Source organism: Phasianus colchicus, chromosome 38, assembly GCF_987193195.1.
Source record: "Phasianus colchicus chromosome 38, bPhaCol1.hap1.1, whole genome shotgun sequence".
NCBI classification, from domain to species: domain Eukaryota; kingdom Metazoa; phylum Chordata; class Aves; order Galliformes; family Phasianidae; genus Phasianus; species Phasianus colchicus.
Genome location: NC_143473.1, coordinates 1,546,816 through 1,562,346, shown reverse-complemented (window position 1 = coordinate 1,562,346; position 15,531 = coordinate 1,546,816). Strand labels below are relative to the sequence as shown.

Below are 15,531 nucleotides of genomic sequence, written 5' to 3'. Positions count from 1 at the left end.
GGCAATTGGGGGCAGTGGGGGCAATAGGGGGGCGATGGGGCGATGTGGGGCTGTGGGGGGGGGCAATAAGGGGGATGTAGGGTTAATAGGATCATGGGGGGTAATAAGGGGGGCAATAGGGGGTAATGGGGGGGCTATGGGGCAGTGGGGGGGGGGTAATGAGGGAGCCGTGGGGTTAATAGGATCATGGGGGGTAATGGGGGGGACAGTGGGGTAATGGGGTCGTGGGGGGCACGGGGGGGGGGTCGCGGGGGGGTCCAATCAAGGGGGGATTTGGGGGATAATGGTAGGGAGCGACAGCGGGGTGGGGGGACATATGGGATTTTTTGGGGGGGGGGGCGTGGATTTTGGTCGGGGGGGGGGGGGGGCAAATCCGGTGCCCACCCCCACTGTGCCCCCCCCCTCCTTTGCCCCCGCCCTTCCCGGGGGCGGTGCCGTCGGATTCAGCGGCTGTAACCCCCCCCCCCCCCCAATTTCACCCCCCCTCACCCTCCCACCCACCCTCACCCCATAAGGGCGAAGAGGAGCCCCGAATTGAGGCGGTATTGACGGGGGGGCGGGGGGGGGCAGTTGGGTGCGGGGAGGGGGGGCACAGTGTGTGTGTGTGTGGGGGGCGGCAATGGGATGGAGGAGGGGGGCACAAATTTGGGGGGGGGCACAGGGGGGGCACTTTGGAATGGGGGGGTGGGACATGGGGGGGTTGGGGGCAAAACGGGGGGGGGGGGGATAAAGAAGAGGGGGGGGTGCGCATGAAGGGGGGGTTGTTTGTGCCGCTTCCCCCCCCCGACGGCTGCACGATGGGGGTTTATAAATTGGGGGGGGGGGCATAGAGATAGCTTTTTTTTGGGGGGGGGGGGCAAGACGGGGGGGTGTTTATGGGGTATGGGGGGGGGGGGTCCTGGTCCTGTCCCCCCCCCCACCTTCTCGCCCGCCCCGTCGGTGCCTCCCGGCGGCTCCGTGGTAACGAAACGCGTCAAAGCGCTCCGGGGGGGGGGGGTGAGTTGAGGGGGGGGGTAACGAGGAAAAGGGGGGTGGGGGGGGGGGGGCGCGGCGCCTTTAAGAGCGGAGCCCAAACCGGGGGGACGCGTGGGGGGGTGGGATGGGGGGGGATGATTTTACGCCCCCTCCCCCCCCCAATTGCACCGAAGGTACCGTCGGTATCATGGGACCCCCCCTGCTCCGCCGGGTCCTGCGTGGGGTGGAGGTGAGAATCGCCCCCCCCCCGCCCGCTTTCTTTGTCCCCCCCCCCCCGGGCACCGCTCCTCACATTTGCACCAAGACCCCCCCCCGAGCCCCCCCCCCCCCCCCCTTTCACCCCCAGGTCCCCAAATCCTCCCCCCATTATAATTTCCCCTCCCCCCCCCCACCTCAGACTACTGGGACCCCCACCCTCCCCCCCCCCCCCCAGGAACCCCCTGGACCCTTCAGGACCACCCCAGCCCCCCCCCCCCAGGCCCTCCCCTCATTACAACTGGGACCCCCCCCACAGACCCCTTCCAACACCCCACAGGACCCCCCCCCTCACAACTTCCTAGGACCCCCCCCCAGACCCCTTACCTGCCCCCCCCGCTCATCCCCCATCCCCAGATTACCCCCTCCATTATCACCCCCCCGACCCCCCCCCAAATTTTCCAAGAACCCCCCCCCAGCCCCTCCTCATCATCCTCACATCACCTATCCTCAACTGCCCCCCATTACCACTAGGACCCCCCCAGGACCCCCCCAGACTCCCCCTAAACCCCCCCCCCCGAATGCTTCCTGGACCCCCCCCCCCCAAGGTCTCTCAATAATCCCTACATCCCCTGTCCCCAAATCCACAGAGACCCCACCCCCCCAAGACCTCCCCCAAGGACCCCCCACCCTCCTGAGACCCCCCCCCCCCCCAGGAACCCGCCCCCAAGGACCCCCCTCCCTCCCCAAGGCCTCCTGGGACCCCCCCCCCAACCCCCTCCATCACCCCCCCCCCACCTTCCCACAGGGACCCCTCCACCCCCCCTCATCCCCTATCCCCAAATCCCCCCCCCCGCCATATTAACACTGCCTCCCCCCCCCCCAAGACCCCCCCCAGACCCCCTCATCCCTCCCCCATCACCTCTGGGACCCCCAGGACCCCCCACCCCCCAATTGCCCCACAGGGTAACGGGGATGGTGAGCCATAGGGTGGGTGACACTGGGTGGCATCCTGGGGGGGGGGTGTTTGCCCCCCATGGTGTTGTCCCCATGTTGGTGTCCCCAGCGATGTCCCCATGGTGGCGCCCTTAATTCGGTGTCCCCATAACGGTGTCCCCATGTCCCCAAGCTGATGTCCCCCATAGTGACGTCCCCATGGCGGTGTCCCCATTTCTACGTCCCCATACTGGCCCCAAATCGATGTCCCCATAAACGATGTCCCCATGTCAATGTCCCCATAACGATGTCCCCTGGCTGATGTCCCCATAACGATGTCCCCTTGGTGATGTCCCCATATCAATGTCCCCATAACGATGTCCCCGTAACGATGTCCTTGTGGTGGTGACCCCATGGTGGTGTCCCCTTACTGGCCCCAAATCAATGTCCCCATAACGATGTCCCCATGTCAGTGTCCCCATAACGATGTCCCCATGTTAATGTCCCCATAACGATGTCCTCGTGGTGGTGACCCCATGGTGGTGTCCCCTTACTGGCCCCGAATCAACGTCCCCATAACGATGTTCTCATGATGATGTCCCTGTAATGATGTCCCCTTGGTAGTGTCCCCATATCAATGTCCCCATAACGATGTCCCCTTGGTGGTGTCCCCATATCAATGTCCCCATGACGGTGTCCTCATGGCGACGTCTCCATAACGATGTCCCCATGTCAATGTCCCCATAACGATGTCCCCTTGGTGGTGTCCCCATGTCGATGTCCCCATGTCAGTGTCCCCATAACGATGTCCCCATGTTAATGTCCCCATAACGATGTCCTCGTGGTGGTGACCCCATGGTGGTGTCCCCTTACTGGCCCCGAATCAACGTCCCCATAACGATGTTCTCATGATGATGTCCCTGTAATGATGTCCCCTTGGTAGTGTCCCCATGTCAGTGTCCCCATAACGATGTCCCCTTGGTAGTGTCCCCATATCAATGTTCCCATGACAGTGTCCTCATGGTGACGTCCCCATAACGATGTCCCCATGTCAATGTCCCCATAACGATGTCCCCTTGGTGTTGTCCCCATATCAATGTCCCCATGACGGTGTCCCCTTGGTGTTGTCCCCATGTCAATGTCCCCATAACGATGTCCCCTTGGTGGTGTCCCCATATCAATGTCCCCATGACGGTGTCCTCATGGCGACGTCTCCATAACGATGTCCCCTTGGTGGTGTCCCCATATCAATGTCCCCATGACGGTGTCCTCATGGCGATGTCCCCGTAACGATGTCCCCATGTCAGTGTCCCCGTAACGATGTCCCCTTGGTGGTGTCCCCATGTCGATGTCCCCATGTCAGTGTCCCCATAACGATGTCCCCAGGCTGATGTCCCCATAACGATGTCCCCTTGGTGGTGTCCCCATATCAATGTTCCCATGACGGTGTCCTCATGGCGACGTCCCCATAACAATGTCCCCATGTCAATGTCCCCGTATCAGTGTCCCCATAACGATGTCCCCAGGCTGACGTCCCCATGGTGGTGTCCCCACAATGTCCCCATGGTGATGTCCCCCATCTGACGTCCCCCCCATCTCCTGTCCCCACGCAGGCTGAGCGCTCGGCCGCAGCCACGTTGGCCGCCTGGCAGCAGTACCGCCATGCCTGCGAGCTGCGCCTCCGCCACGACCCCCCGGCCCCCGGTGAGTGCAGTGGGGTGGGATTTGGGGGGGGGGGGGGGACGGGGGGAGGGGGACGGCACTGCCAGGGGGGACTCCCCTGTGATTCTCCGCCCACCCCCCCCCCAAAAATCAGGGCCCGTCTGCAACCGCAGCTTCGACATGTACGTGTGCTGGGGGGACGCGGCGCCCAACAGCACCGCCACCGCCCCGTGCCCGTGGTACCTCCCCTGGCACCACCGAGGTAAGGATGGGGGGCAGTGTGGGGGGGGGGGAGCGGTGGGGAGGGGGGGAGAGGGGGGGCGGGGGCACCAGGGGAGCGGCGGCGGTGACGCGGTGGTGGCGGCAGTGCAGGGCGGGGTGGTGGTGCGACGCTGTGGCCCCGATGGGCAATGGGTGACGGACGGCAGCGGGCGGCCCTGGAGGGATCATTCGCAGTGCGAGGACACGGAGCAGGAGACGCCGCTGCAGGTGGGTGCCGGCGTGGTGCGGAGCGATAGGGCACGATATGTCACGATATGGCATGATATGTCACGATATGGCACGATATGTCACGATATGGCATGATACGGTGTGATATGTCATGATATGGAATGATACGGAATGATATGGCATGATACAGCATAGTATGGCATGATATGGCGCGATATGGCATGATATGGCACAATATGGCAAGATACAGCACTATATGGCATGATACGGCACGACATGTCACGATACAACATGATTTGTCATGATATGGCACCATATGTCGTGATACAGTGCTATATGTCATGATGTGCCACGATATATCATGATACATCATGATATGTCATGATGTATCGCGATATGATATGTTGCAACACGGCACAACATGTCATGATACGGCGCGATTTATCACGATGCAGTCCAATATGCCACGATACACCATGATCTGTCATGATACATTGCAATGCATTACAGTATATCACAATACATGATGGCGCATCATGATATGTCGTGCCATGTTACGATATGTTGCGATACATCGTGATACACCGTGACATGTCACGATTCATTGTGATATGTCGCGATACATCGCGATACATTGTGATAGACTGTGATATGTCGCGATATGCAGCGGCAGGCCTGGCTGCTGGAGCAGTTCCGCCTGGTTTACACCGTGGGTTACTCGGTGTCCCTGGTCTCCCTGCTCCTCGCCCTCCTCCTGCTGCTGCTCTTCAGGTACGGACACCCAGGGGGCACCCATGGGTGCTATGGGGCGCCTATTTGTGCTGCGGGGTGCTTGTGGAGCTGAGTGCTGCAGGAGCACCCACAGGTGATATGGAGCACCCTTGGGTGCTGTGGGGCGCCTGTGGGGCTGAGCATTATAGCAGCACCCGTAGGTGGTATGGGGCACCCTTGGGTGCTGTGAGGCGCCTATATGTGCTTTGGGGTGCCTATGGGGCTGAGCACTGTCAGAGCACCCATAGGTGGCATCTGAGGGTGCTCTGGGGCACCTGTGGGGCTGAGCACTACATGAGCACCCGTGGGTGCCCTGCAGCACCTATGGGGGCGAGCACCCCAGGAGCACCAGTAAGTGCCTTGGGACACCCCTGGGTGCTGTGGGGAGCCTGTGGGTGCTATAGGGTGCCTATGGGGCTGAGCTCTACATGAGCACGTTTGGGTCCCCCGTAGCACCTATGGGGTTAAGCACTTTCGGAGCACCCATAGGTGCTACGGGGCACCCATGGGTGCTGCCCACACCCTCCTCCTACTGCTGCTCTTCAGGTATGGAATCAGGCACTTCATGGTCACCTATAGGTGCAGTGGGGCAGCTGTGGGGTTAATCACCGTCGGGGCACCCATGGGTGCTGCGGGGCACCCATGGGTGCTGCCCGGTGGTCCCTCCATCCCCGCAGGCGCCTGCGGTGCACCCGTAACTACATCCATGCCAACCTGTTCCTCTCCTTCGTGCTGCGGGCGGGCGCCATTTTGACACGGGATGCTCTGCTGCACCGCCACCTGCGACCCGGGACCACCGACCCACTTCAGGTCCTGAGCCAGGAGGTGGGTGCCTGGGGTGGGGGGGGGCACAGAGGGTGGGGGGCACCAAAAGTTGGGGTGACCCATGGCAGGGGGAGCCCAAAATTTGGGGTAGCTATGGGTTGGGGTCAGGAAGAATCGAGGCGTTGAAGAGTGGAGGAACTCAAGGGTTGGGTTATCCAAGGTTTGGGGTTACCAAAAGTTGGGGTCACCAAGGGTTGGGGTCACCAAAAGTTGGGTTATCCAAGGGTTGGGGCTACCAAAAGGTTGGGGTCACCAAGGGTTGGGGTCACCAAAGGTTGGGTTATCCAAGGTTTGGGGTTACCAAAAGTTTGGGGTCACCAAGGGTTGGGTTATCCAAGGTTTGGCGAAACCAGGAGTTGAGTCACCAAGATTTGGGGTTACCCATGGGTGGTAGAACCCAAAAGTTGGGGTGACAAAGAGTGATGTACCTATAGATGAGGTCACCAAGGATTGGGGTCACCAAGTGTTGAGTTATCCAAGATTTGGGGTCATCAAGGGTTGGTGTCACCAAGTATTGCGGCACTGAAGAGTGGGGGAACCCAAGGATTGGGGTCACCAAATGTTGGAGGTCACCAAGGGTTGGGGTCATCAAGGGTTGGGGTCATCCATGGGTGGTGGAACCCAAAAGTTGGGGTCACCAAGGTGAGATACCCATGGATGAGGGTCACCAAGGTTTGGGGTCACCAAGGTTTGGGGTCACCAAGGTGAGATACCCATGGATGAGGGTCACCAAGGTTTGGGGTCACCAAGGTTTGGGGTCACCAAGGGTTGGATTATCCAAGATTTGGGGTCACCAAGGGTTGGAGTTACCCATGGGTGGGGGAGAACCCAAGGATTGGGATCATCGAAGGTTTGGGTTCACCCGTGGGTGGAGTGACCCAAAATTTGAGGTCACCAAGGGTTGGGGTCACCCAAGATGGTGCCACAATATTGATGCCGCTATGACGACGTCGCTGTGACATTGATGCCACCACATGGGTGCCACTGTGCCACAATGTCACCAAGATGTTGATGCCACCACGTTGATGTCACCATGACATTGGTGGCCACCACGTTGGTGCCACTGCATTGATGCCACCACCACGTTGGTGCCTCTATGGCGACGTCACCGTGGCATTGGTGCCACCACATTGATGCCACCACGTTGGTTCCACCACGTTGGTTCCACCACCACCACTTTGGTTCCACCACACTGATGCCACCATGTTGGTTCCACCATATTGGTTCCACCACGTTGGTGCCACCGCATTGATGCCACCACCACGTTGGTGCTGCTATGACGATGTCACCGTGACATTGATGCCACCACGTTGGTTCCACCACGTTGGTTCCATCACAGTGATGCCACCACGTTGGTTCCACCACCACTTTGGTTCCACCACGTTGGTTCCACCACGTTGGTTCCACCATGTTGGTTCCACCACCACCACCTTGGTTCCACCACGTTGGTTTCACCACCACGTTGGTTTCACCACCACGTTGGTTTCACCACCACGTTGGTTCCACCACGTTGATTCCACCACGTTGGTTCCACCACCACCACCTTGGTTCCACCACATTGATTCCACCACGTTGGTTTCATCACACTGATGCCACCATGTTGATGCCACCACGTTGGTTCCACCACCACGTTGGTTCCACCACCACGTTGGTTCCACCACACTGATGCCACCATCTTGATTCCACCACGTTGCTTCCACCCCAATACCATCAACACCACCGTGACCATCCCACTCACACCACCACCACCACACCACCACCGGTGTCACCACCACCACCCCAGTGCCACCCCGCTGTCCCCGCAGGCGGTGGCCGGGTGCCGGCTGGCACAGGCACTGACTCAGTACTGCGTCGGGGCCAACTACGGGTGGCTGCTGGCCGAGGGGCTGTTCCTGCACAAGCTGCTGGTCCTTGCCACCTTTTCGGGTGACCGCTGCCTCCCCGCCTTCCTGCTGCTCGGATGGGGTGAGGTGGCCCCGTGTCCCCACATCCCCATGACCCCATGTCCCCAGCCCTATATCCAATGTCCCCATCCAATGTCTGTACCCAGTATTCCATGTCCCTATCCAACATCCCATGTCCCCATCCCATGTGCCCATCCCATGTCCCCATCCAACATCCCATGTCCCCATCCCATGTGCCCATCCCATGTCCCTCTTCCCATGTCCCCATCCGACATCCCATGTCCTTATTCCATGTCCCCATCCCATGTCCCCATCCAACATCCCATGTCCCCATCCCGTGTCCCCATCCCATGTCCCTCTTCCCATGTCCCCAACCCCAATCCCATATCCCTAGCTCCATTCCCATGTCCCCATCCCATGTCCCCATCCCATGTCCTTCATCCCCATGTCCCCTTCCAACATCCCATGTCCCCATTCCCTGTCCCCATCCAACATCCCTCTTCTCACGTCTACATCCCAATGTCTCCATCCAACGTCCCATGTCCCCATCCCCATGTCCCCATCCCCATGATTCCATCCAGTGTCCCCAAGCAATGCCGCACGTCCCCATCCAGTGTCCCCATCCAATGTCCCATGTCCCCTCCAGTGTCCCGTGTCCCCATCCTCATGTCCCCATCCATTGCCCCCACCCCATGTCCCCATCCAGTGTCCCCATCCCCATCACCTCGTCCCCACATCCCTATCCAACATCCCACGTCCCCACCCCATGTCCCCATCCAGTGTTACCATCCCCATGTCCCCATGTCCCCAACCCCATCCCCATGTCCCCAACTCCATCCCCACATCCCCAACCCTGTCCTCATGTCCCCAACCCCATCCATCCCAATGTCCCCATGTCCCCAACCCCATCCCCATGTCCCCAACTCCATCCCCACATCCCCAACCCTGTCCTCATGTCCCCAACCCCATCCATCCCAATGTCCCCATGTCCCCAACCCCATCCCCATGTCCCCAACTCCATCCCCAAGTCCCCAACCCTGTCCTCATGTCCCCAACCCCATCCATCCCCATGTCCCCAACCCCATCCCCATGTCCCCAACTCCATCCCCACATTCCCAACCCTGTCCTCATGTCCCCAACCCCATCCATCCCCATGTCCCCATGTCCCCAACCCCATCCCCGTGCTCCCAACCCCATGTCACCAGCTCCATCCCCATGCTCCCAACCCCACGTCCCCAACCCCATCCCCATGTCCCCAACCCCGTGTCCCCAACTCCCCAACCCCGTATCCCCAACCTGACCCCACAGGAGCCCCCGTGCTCTTCGTGGTGCCGTGGGTGGTGGTGCGTTACCTCTACGAGAACGAGGGGTGAGTCCCCCTCCCCTCCCCCCTTGTGTCACACATTGGGGACACTGCCGTCCCCCGACGGTGTTGGGGACACCGCTGAGCCTTGTCCCCATTTGTAGGTGTTGGGAGAGGAACGAGAAGGCAGCAGTTTGGTGGATCATCCGTTGCCCCATCCTGATGGCCGTGGCGGTGGGTGACACGTGGTGGGGGAGGGGGGGGAGGAGGAGGAGGGAGGGGCTGGGGGTCATGGTGTGTGACACGTGGTGGGGGGGGGGGGTGACACGTGGGGTGACCCCGCTTGTCCCCCCCAATCCGGTGACGCTGCAGGTGAATTTCGTGGTGTTTGTGCGCATCGTCCGCATCCTGGTGGCCAAAGTGAGGGCCCACCAGGTGGCCCGAGGGGACTGCAGGGTCAGGTGGGGACACGGGGGTGACACTGAGGGGTGTGGGGTTAACAGGGGGCATGGGGACAATGGGGGGGTGTGGGGATGTGGGGACACCGAGATGTGCGTGGGGACATGGGGTCGCTGGGGGATGTGGGGAGGTGGGGACAGTGGGGGACTTGGGGGGGACTGGGGGATGTGGGGACATTGGGATGTGCGTGGGGACACTTTGGGACTTGGGGGGCACTGGGGGATGTGGGGAGATGGGGATATCAGGGGACATGGGGACAGTGGGATGTGCATGGGGACACGGGGACACTTTGGGGGGCACTGGGGGACATGGGGACAGTGGGGGACGTGGGAGGCACTGGGGGGATTTGGGGACATGGGGATATGGGTCACTGGGGGCCATGGGGACACTGGGATGTGCTTGGGGACATGGGGACATGCATGGGGACACCGGGGGGGATGTGGTGTCATAGGAGTGTGCTGGGGGACGTGGGGACATGGAGGGACATGGGGACATTGTGGGCATGGGGACACTGGGGATGTGCGTGAAGTGTGCTCCCAGGTGTGTCCCCATCCATGTCCCCGTGTCCCCAAGAGTGTTCCTGTGCGTGTCCTCATCCATGACATGTCCCCAAGTGTGTCCCACGCGTGTGCCCACACATACGATGTCCCCAAGCATGTCCCATCCACGTCCCCATCCACGTCCCCATCCCTATGATGTCCCCATCCCTTCAGTGTCCCCATCCGTGTCACCATCCCCATCTATATCCCTGTAATGTCCCCATCTACGTCCCCATCTGTGTTCCCATCCCTACAGTGTCCCCATCCGTGTCCCATCCATGTCCCCAAGATGTCCCCATCCATGTCCCCATCCCTGTAGTGTCCCTTTCTGTGTCCTCATCCCTGTAATGTCCCCATTCCCATCCACATCCCCATCCATGTCCCCATACCTACAATGTCCCCATCCGTGTCCCATCCATGTCCCCAAGATGTCCCCATCCATGTCCCCATCCTTGTAGTGTCCCCATTCCCATCCACATCCCCACAATGTCCCCATCCCTGTAGTGTCCCCGTCTGTGTCCCCATCCCTACAGTGTCCCCATCCATGTCCCCAATCCCTATGATGTCCCCATCCCTCCTATGTCCCCATCCCTCCTATGTCCCCATCCGTGTCCCATCCCCGTAGTGTCCCCATTCCCATCCCCATCCCCACAATGTCCCCATCCCGGTAGTGTCCCCATCTGTGTCCCCATCCCTACAGTGTCCCCACCCACGTCCCCAATCCCTACGATGTCCCCAGTCCCTATGATGTCCCCATCCCTCCTATGTCCCCATCCGTGTCCCATCCCAGTAGTGTCCCCATCTGTGTCCCCATCCCCACAATGTCCCCATCCATGTCCCCACCCATGTCCCCAATCCCTATGATGTCCCCAATCCCTATGATGTCCCCATCCCTCCTATGTCCCCATCCGTGTCCCATCCCTGTAGTGTCCCCATCTGTGTCCCGATCCCCACAATGTTCCCATCCCTGTAGTGTCCCCATCTGTGTCCCCATCCCTACAGTGTCCCCATCCATGTCCCCAATCCCTATGATGTCCCCATCCCTGTAGTGTCCCCATCCGTGTCCCATCCCAGTAGTGTCCCCATTCCCATCCCCATCCCCACAATGTCCCCATCTCTGTAGTGTCCCCATCTGTGTCCCGATCCCCACAATGTTCCCATCCCTGTAGTGTCCCCATCCGTGTCCCCATCCCCACAATGTCCCCATCCACATCCCCACCCATGTCCCCACAATGTCCCCATCCCCATGATGTCCCCAATCCCTATGATGTCCCCATCCCTCCTATGTCCCCATCCACGTCCCCATATCCCCCCCCATTTCACCCCCATAGACCCCCCCAATCCCTATGCCGATTTCCCCACGCACTCCCCACATCCCCACCCAATCTCCGCTCTGCGCCCCCCCCCCCCATCCCCTCCCCCCGGACCAATTTTATCCTCGACCCCCCCCCGACCCCCCCCCCCTCCCCAGGTTGGCCAAATCCACGTTGACTCTCATCCCCCTGCTGGGGGTGCACGAAGCTGCGTTCGCGCTGCTGGCGGAGGAGCGGGCGGGGGGCACCGTGCGCCTGGTGCGGCTCTTCCTGCAGCTGCTGCTCTCGTCCTGCCAGGTTGGGGGGGGGGGTCTTTGGGTGGGGGGGGGGGAGGTGAGGTGGGGGGGGGTTGGGGGAGTGGGGGTGGGGGGGGGTCTGTAAAGGGTGAGGGGTTGGGGGGGGGCTATGGGGGGGGCTATGGGGTGAAATGGGGGGGTTTTGGGGGTTATGGGGGGGTCATGGGGGGTCATGGGGGAAAGGAGGGGAGGGGGGGTCTATGGGGGGGTCTATGGGGGTGAAATGGGTGAAATGGGGGGGTCTTGGGGGTCATGGGGGGTCATGGGGCGAAGGGGGGGGGAAGTGAGAGGATGGGGGGTATGGGGGTGGGGGGGGGCTGTAAGGGGTGGGGGGTCTATGGGGGGGGCTATGGGGTGAAATGGGGGGGTCTTGGGGGTCATGGGGGGGCCATGGGGGGTCATGGGGGAAATGGAGGGGAGGGGGGGTTGGGGGGGTCTATGGGAGGGTCTATGGGGGGGTCAATGGGGGGGTCTATGGGGTGAAATGGGGGGGTCTATGGGGGTGAAATGGGGGGGTCTTGGGGGTCATGGGGGGTCATGGGGCGAAGGGGGGGGGAAGTGAGAGGATGGGGGGTATGGGGGTGGGGGGGGCTGTAAGGGGTGAGGGGTGGGGGGGTCTATGGGGGGGGCTATGGGGTGAAATGGGGGGGTCTTGGGGGTCATGGGGGGGCCATGGGGGGTCATGGGGGAAATGGAGGGGAGGGGGGTTTGGGGGGGTCTATGGGGGGGTCTAAGGGGGGGTCTATGGGGGTGAAATGGGGGGGGTCTTGGGGGTCATGGGGGAGTCATGGGGGAAATGGAGGGGAGAGGGGGGGAGTGGGGGGTCTATGGGGGGGTCTATGGGGGTGAAATGGGTGAAATGGGGGGGTCTTGGGGGTCATGGGGGGGTCATGGGGGAAATGGAGGGGGGGGTCTATGGGGGAGTCTATGGGGGGGAATGGGGGGGTCTTGGGGGTCATGGGGGGTCATGGGGCGAAGGGGGGGGGAGGTGGGAGGATGGGGGGTATCGGGGTGGGGGGGGGCTGTAAGGGGTGAGGGGTGGGGGGGTCTATGGGGGAGGCTATGGGGAGGAATGGGGGGGTTTTGGGGGTTATGGGGGGGTCATGGGGGAAATGGAGGGGAGGGGGGGTCTATGGGGGGTCAATGGGGGGGTCTATGGGGTGAAATGGGGGGGTCTTGGGGGTCATGGGGGGGCCATGGGGGGTCATGGGGGAAATGGAGGGGAGGGGGGTTGGGGGGGGTCTATGGGAGGGTCTATGGGGGGGTCAGTGGGGGGGTCTATGGGGTGAAATGGGGGGGTCTATGGGGGTGAAATGGGGGGGTCTTGGGGGTCATGGGGGGTCATGGGGCGAAGGGGGGGGGAAGTGAGAGGATGGGGGGTATGGGGGTGGGGGGGGCTGTAAGGGGTGAGGGGTGGGGGGGTCTATGGGGGGGGCTATGGGGTGAAATGGGGGGGTCTTGGGGGTCATGGGGGAGTCATGGAGGAAATGGAGGGGAGAGGGGGGGAGTGGGGGGTCTATGGGGGGGTCTATGGGGGGAGGGGGGTCATGGGGGGCCACGGGGGGTCATGGGGGAAATGGAGGGGAGGGGGGGTCCATGGGGGGATGTAATGGGGGGGGGAGCAAGACTTGCTGTCCCCCCCAGGGCCTCATTGTCAGCGTCCTCTACTGCTTTGTCAACAAGGAGGTGCGCGTCACGACGTGGGTCCATGTGTCATGACATGTGGCACTATGTCGCGACATGTGGCTGTATGTCGCGACGCGTGTGTTGCGATGGTGATTTGTCGTGACGTACAGCGTGCCATGCTCTGTCGGGCCATGTCGTGACATATCGCAACATATCGCAACACGCCAGGCTGCATCATGCGTGGCACAGTGGTGTGACATTGCAGCGTGTCGTGATATGTCGTGATATGTGGTGATATACATGAGATTGTGGAATCATTAAGGGTAGAAATTGTCACAATGTCAAGACGTGTTGTGATGTGTCATGATAGGTCATGATACATCATGATATAATGTGATATGGCATGATGGGTCATGGTGTGGTGTGAGCTGTTGCAATATATCACAATATGTCACAGCAAACGATGTGGAATGGTGTGTTGTGATGTCATATGTCATGTTGTGACATGATGTGTTGTAATATGTCATGATATATCATAATGTGTTATGATGTGCTGTGTCGTGGTACAGTGTGGTATGTCATGACAGCTGATATGTTGCGATATGTCACCATGTGTCGCATGATGTCTTGATATGACATGACATTTTGCATTGGATTGCGTTGAGCCATGTGATATGTTGCAATATGTTGCCATGTTGTGATATGACATGTCGCATTGGATTATATTGAGATGCGATATGTTGCGATATATCACGATATGTCACAATATGTCGCAATATATCACCTTGTGTCATGTCAGGTTGTGATATGACGTGTCATGTTGCACTGTGTTGTGTTGAGACATGCGATACGTCGCGATATATCACCATGTGTTGCGTCATATTGTGATATGACATGACACATTGCATCGGGTTGTGTTGAGCCACGCAATACGTCACGGTATGTCGTGATATGTCGTGATATGACCCTGTGCCCCCCCCAGGTGCAGGCAGAAGTGCGCCGCGGGTGGCAGCGGTGCCGCTTGGCAGCCTCCTGCCCACCCCACACCACTCGCAGACCCCCCCGTGGACCCCCCCGGCGCCCCAACCGCTATGTGGCCGTGGGGGGGGCACACCCCCACCCCGCACCCCGGGACCCCGCAGGGCACCCCCTGGCCGAGAGCTGCTGCTGAGGGGTGGGGGGGAGGGGAGGGGGTCCCAGTGACTTTGGGATCTGGGGGGGGAGGGGAGGGGGTCCCAGTGACTTTGGGATCTGGGGGGGGAGGGGAGGTGGTCCCAATGACTTTGGGATCTGGGGGGGGAGGGGAGGGGGTTCCCATGACTTTGGGATCTGGGGGGGGGAGGGGAGGGGGTCCCAATGACTTTGGGATCGGGGGGGGGAGGGGATCCCAGTGACTTTGGGATCTGGGGGGGGAGGGGGTCCCAATGACTTTGGGATCTGGGGGAGGAGGGGTCCCAATGACTTTGGAATCTGGGGGGGGGAGGGGAGGGGGTCCCAGTGACTTTGTGATCGGGGGGGGGGAGGGGAGGGGGTTCCAATGACTTTGGGATCTGGGGGGGGGAGGGGAGGGGGTTCCAATGACTTTGGGATCTGGGGGGGGAGGGGAGGGGGGCCCAATGACTTTGGGATCTGGGGGGGGGGGTTCCTAAAACTTTTGGGGGTGTGTGGGGGGGGGTCATCAATACCTTTGGGTTCCAGGGGGGGTCTGTGACACTTTTGGGGTCTGGGAGGGGGGGGGGGTCCCAATGCCGTTGTGGGTTTGAGGGGGGAGTTCTGGGCTTTTGGGGGGGATCTCTGGCATCTGTGGGGGTTTGGGAGGGGGGGGGGATCCGTAACACCTGTGGGAGTTTGGGGGGGGGTCACCAATGCCTTTGGGATCTGGGGGGGGGGGGTCCCCGATGCCGTTGGGGGGTTTGGAGGGGGTCCACAATATCTTTGGGTGGGTGGTGGTGGGATTCTGGGGGACGGCCCTGAAACATTTGGGGTCTGGGGGGGGCGGGGGGGGGGTCCCCAATGTCTTGGTGGTCTGGGGGGGGGGGGGGCACAAGGGGAGGTCCCTGATACCTTTGTGGGTTTTGGGGGGGGGTCCTCAGTGCTGGGGGTTTCTGGGGGATCCTGAAACCTTTGGGGTCTCTGGGGGGGGGGTCCGCAATGTTTTGGGGTGTTGAGATGGGGGAGTATGGGGGGGGTCCATAACAACCGTTGGGTCTGGGGGCGGTCCCTAAAACCTGGGGGGGTCTGGGGGGGGTCCCCAATACCTTTTTTTTTTTTTTTTTT

The 15,531-nt window shown here is 61.0% G+C and overlaps 1 protein-coding gene across 1 annotated transcript; it reads left to right on the top strand.

Annotated features, from left to right (window-relative positions):
* Nucleotides 1–1,107: 1,107 nt before the first annotated feature.
* GIPR (gastric inhibitory polypeptide receptor) lies at nucleotides 1,108–14,425 on the top strand. Its single transcript, XM_090129874.1, has 13 exons — nucleotides 1,108–1,204; nucleotides 3,720–3,810; nucleotides 3,923–4,030; nucleotides 4,136–4,257; nucleotides 4,862–4,989; nucleotides 5,667–5,814; nucleotides 7,620–7,779; nucleotides 9,027–9,087; nucleotides 9,186–9,255; nucleotides 9,394–9,482; nucleotides 11,491–11,629; nucleotides 13,273–13,314; nucleotides 14,237–14,425. Exons 1-13 carry the CDS (start codon nucleotides 1,163–1,165, stop codon nucleotides 14,423–14,425), a joined length of 1,389 nt encoding a protein of 462 aa, XP_089986000.1. The 5' UTR covers nucleotides 1,108–1,162.
* The last annotated feature ends 1,106 nt before the right edge of the window (nucleotides 14,426–15,531 follow it).

What these genes read in the sequence shown, in the direction of transcription:
- GIPR (XM_090129874.1), top strand. Translation starts at nt 1,163, where the DNA reads ATGGGACCCCCCCTGCTCCGCCGGGTCCTGCGTGGGGTGGAG. An exon ending in TGCTGCTCTCGTCCTGCCAG is followed by an intron (nt 11,630 to 13,272) that starts GTTGGGGGGGGG and finishes TGTCCCCCCCAG; the next exon opens with GGCCTCATTGTCAGCGTCCT. An exon ending in ACTGCTTTGTCAACAAGGAG is followed by an intron (nt 13,315 to 14,236) that starts GTGCGCGTCACG and finishes TGCCCCCCCCAG; the next exon opens with GTGCAGGCAGAAGTGCGCCG.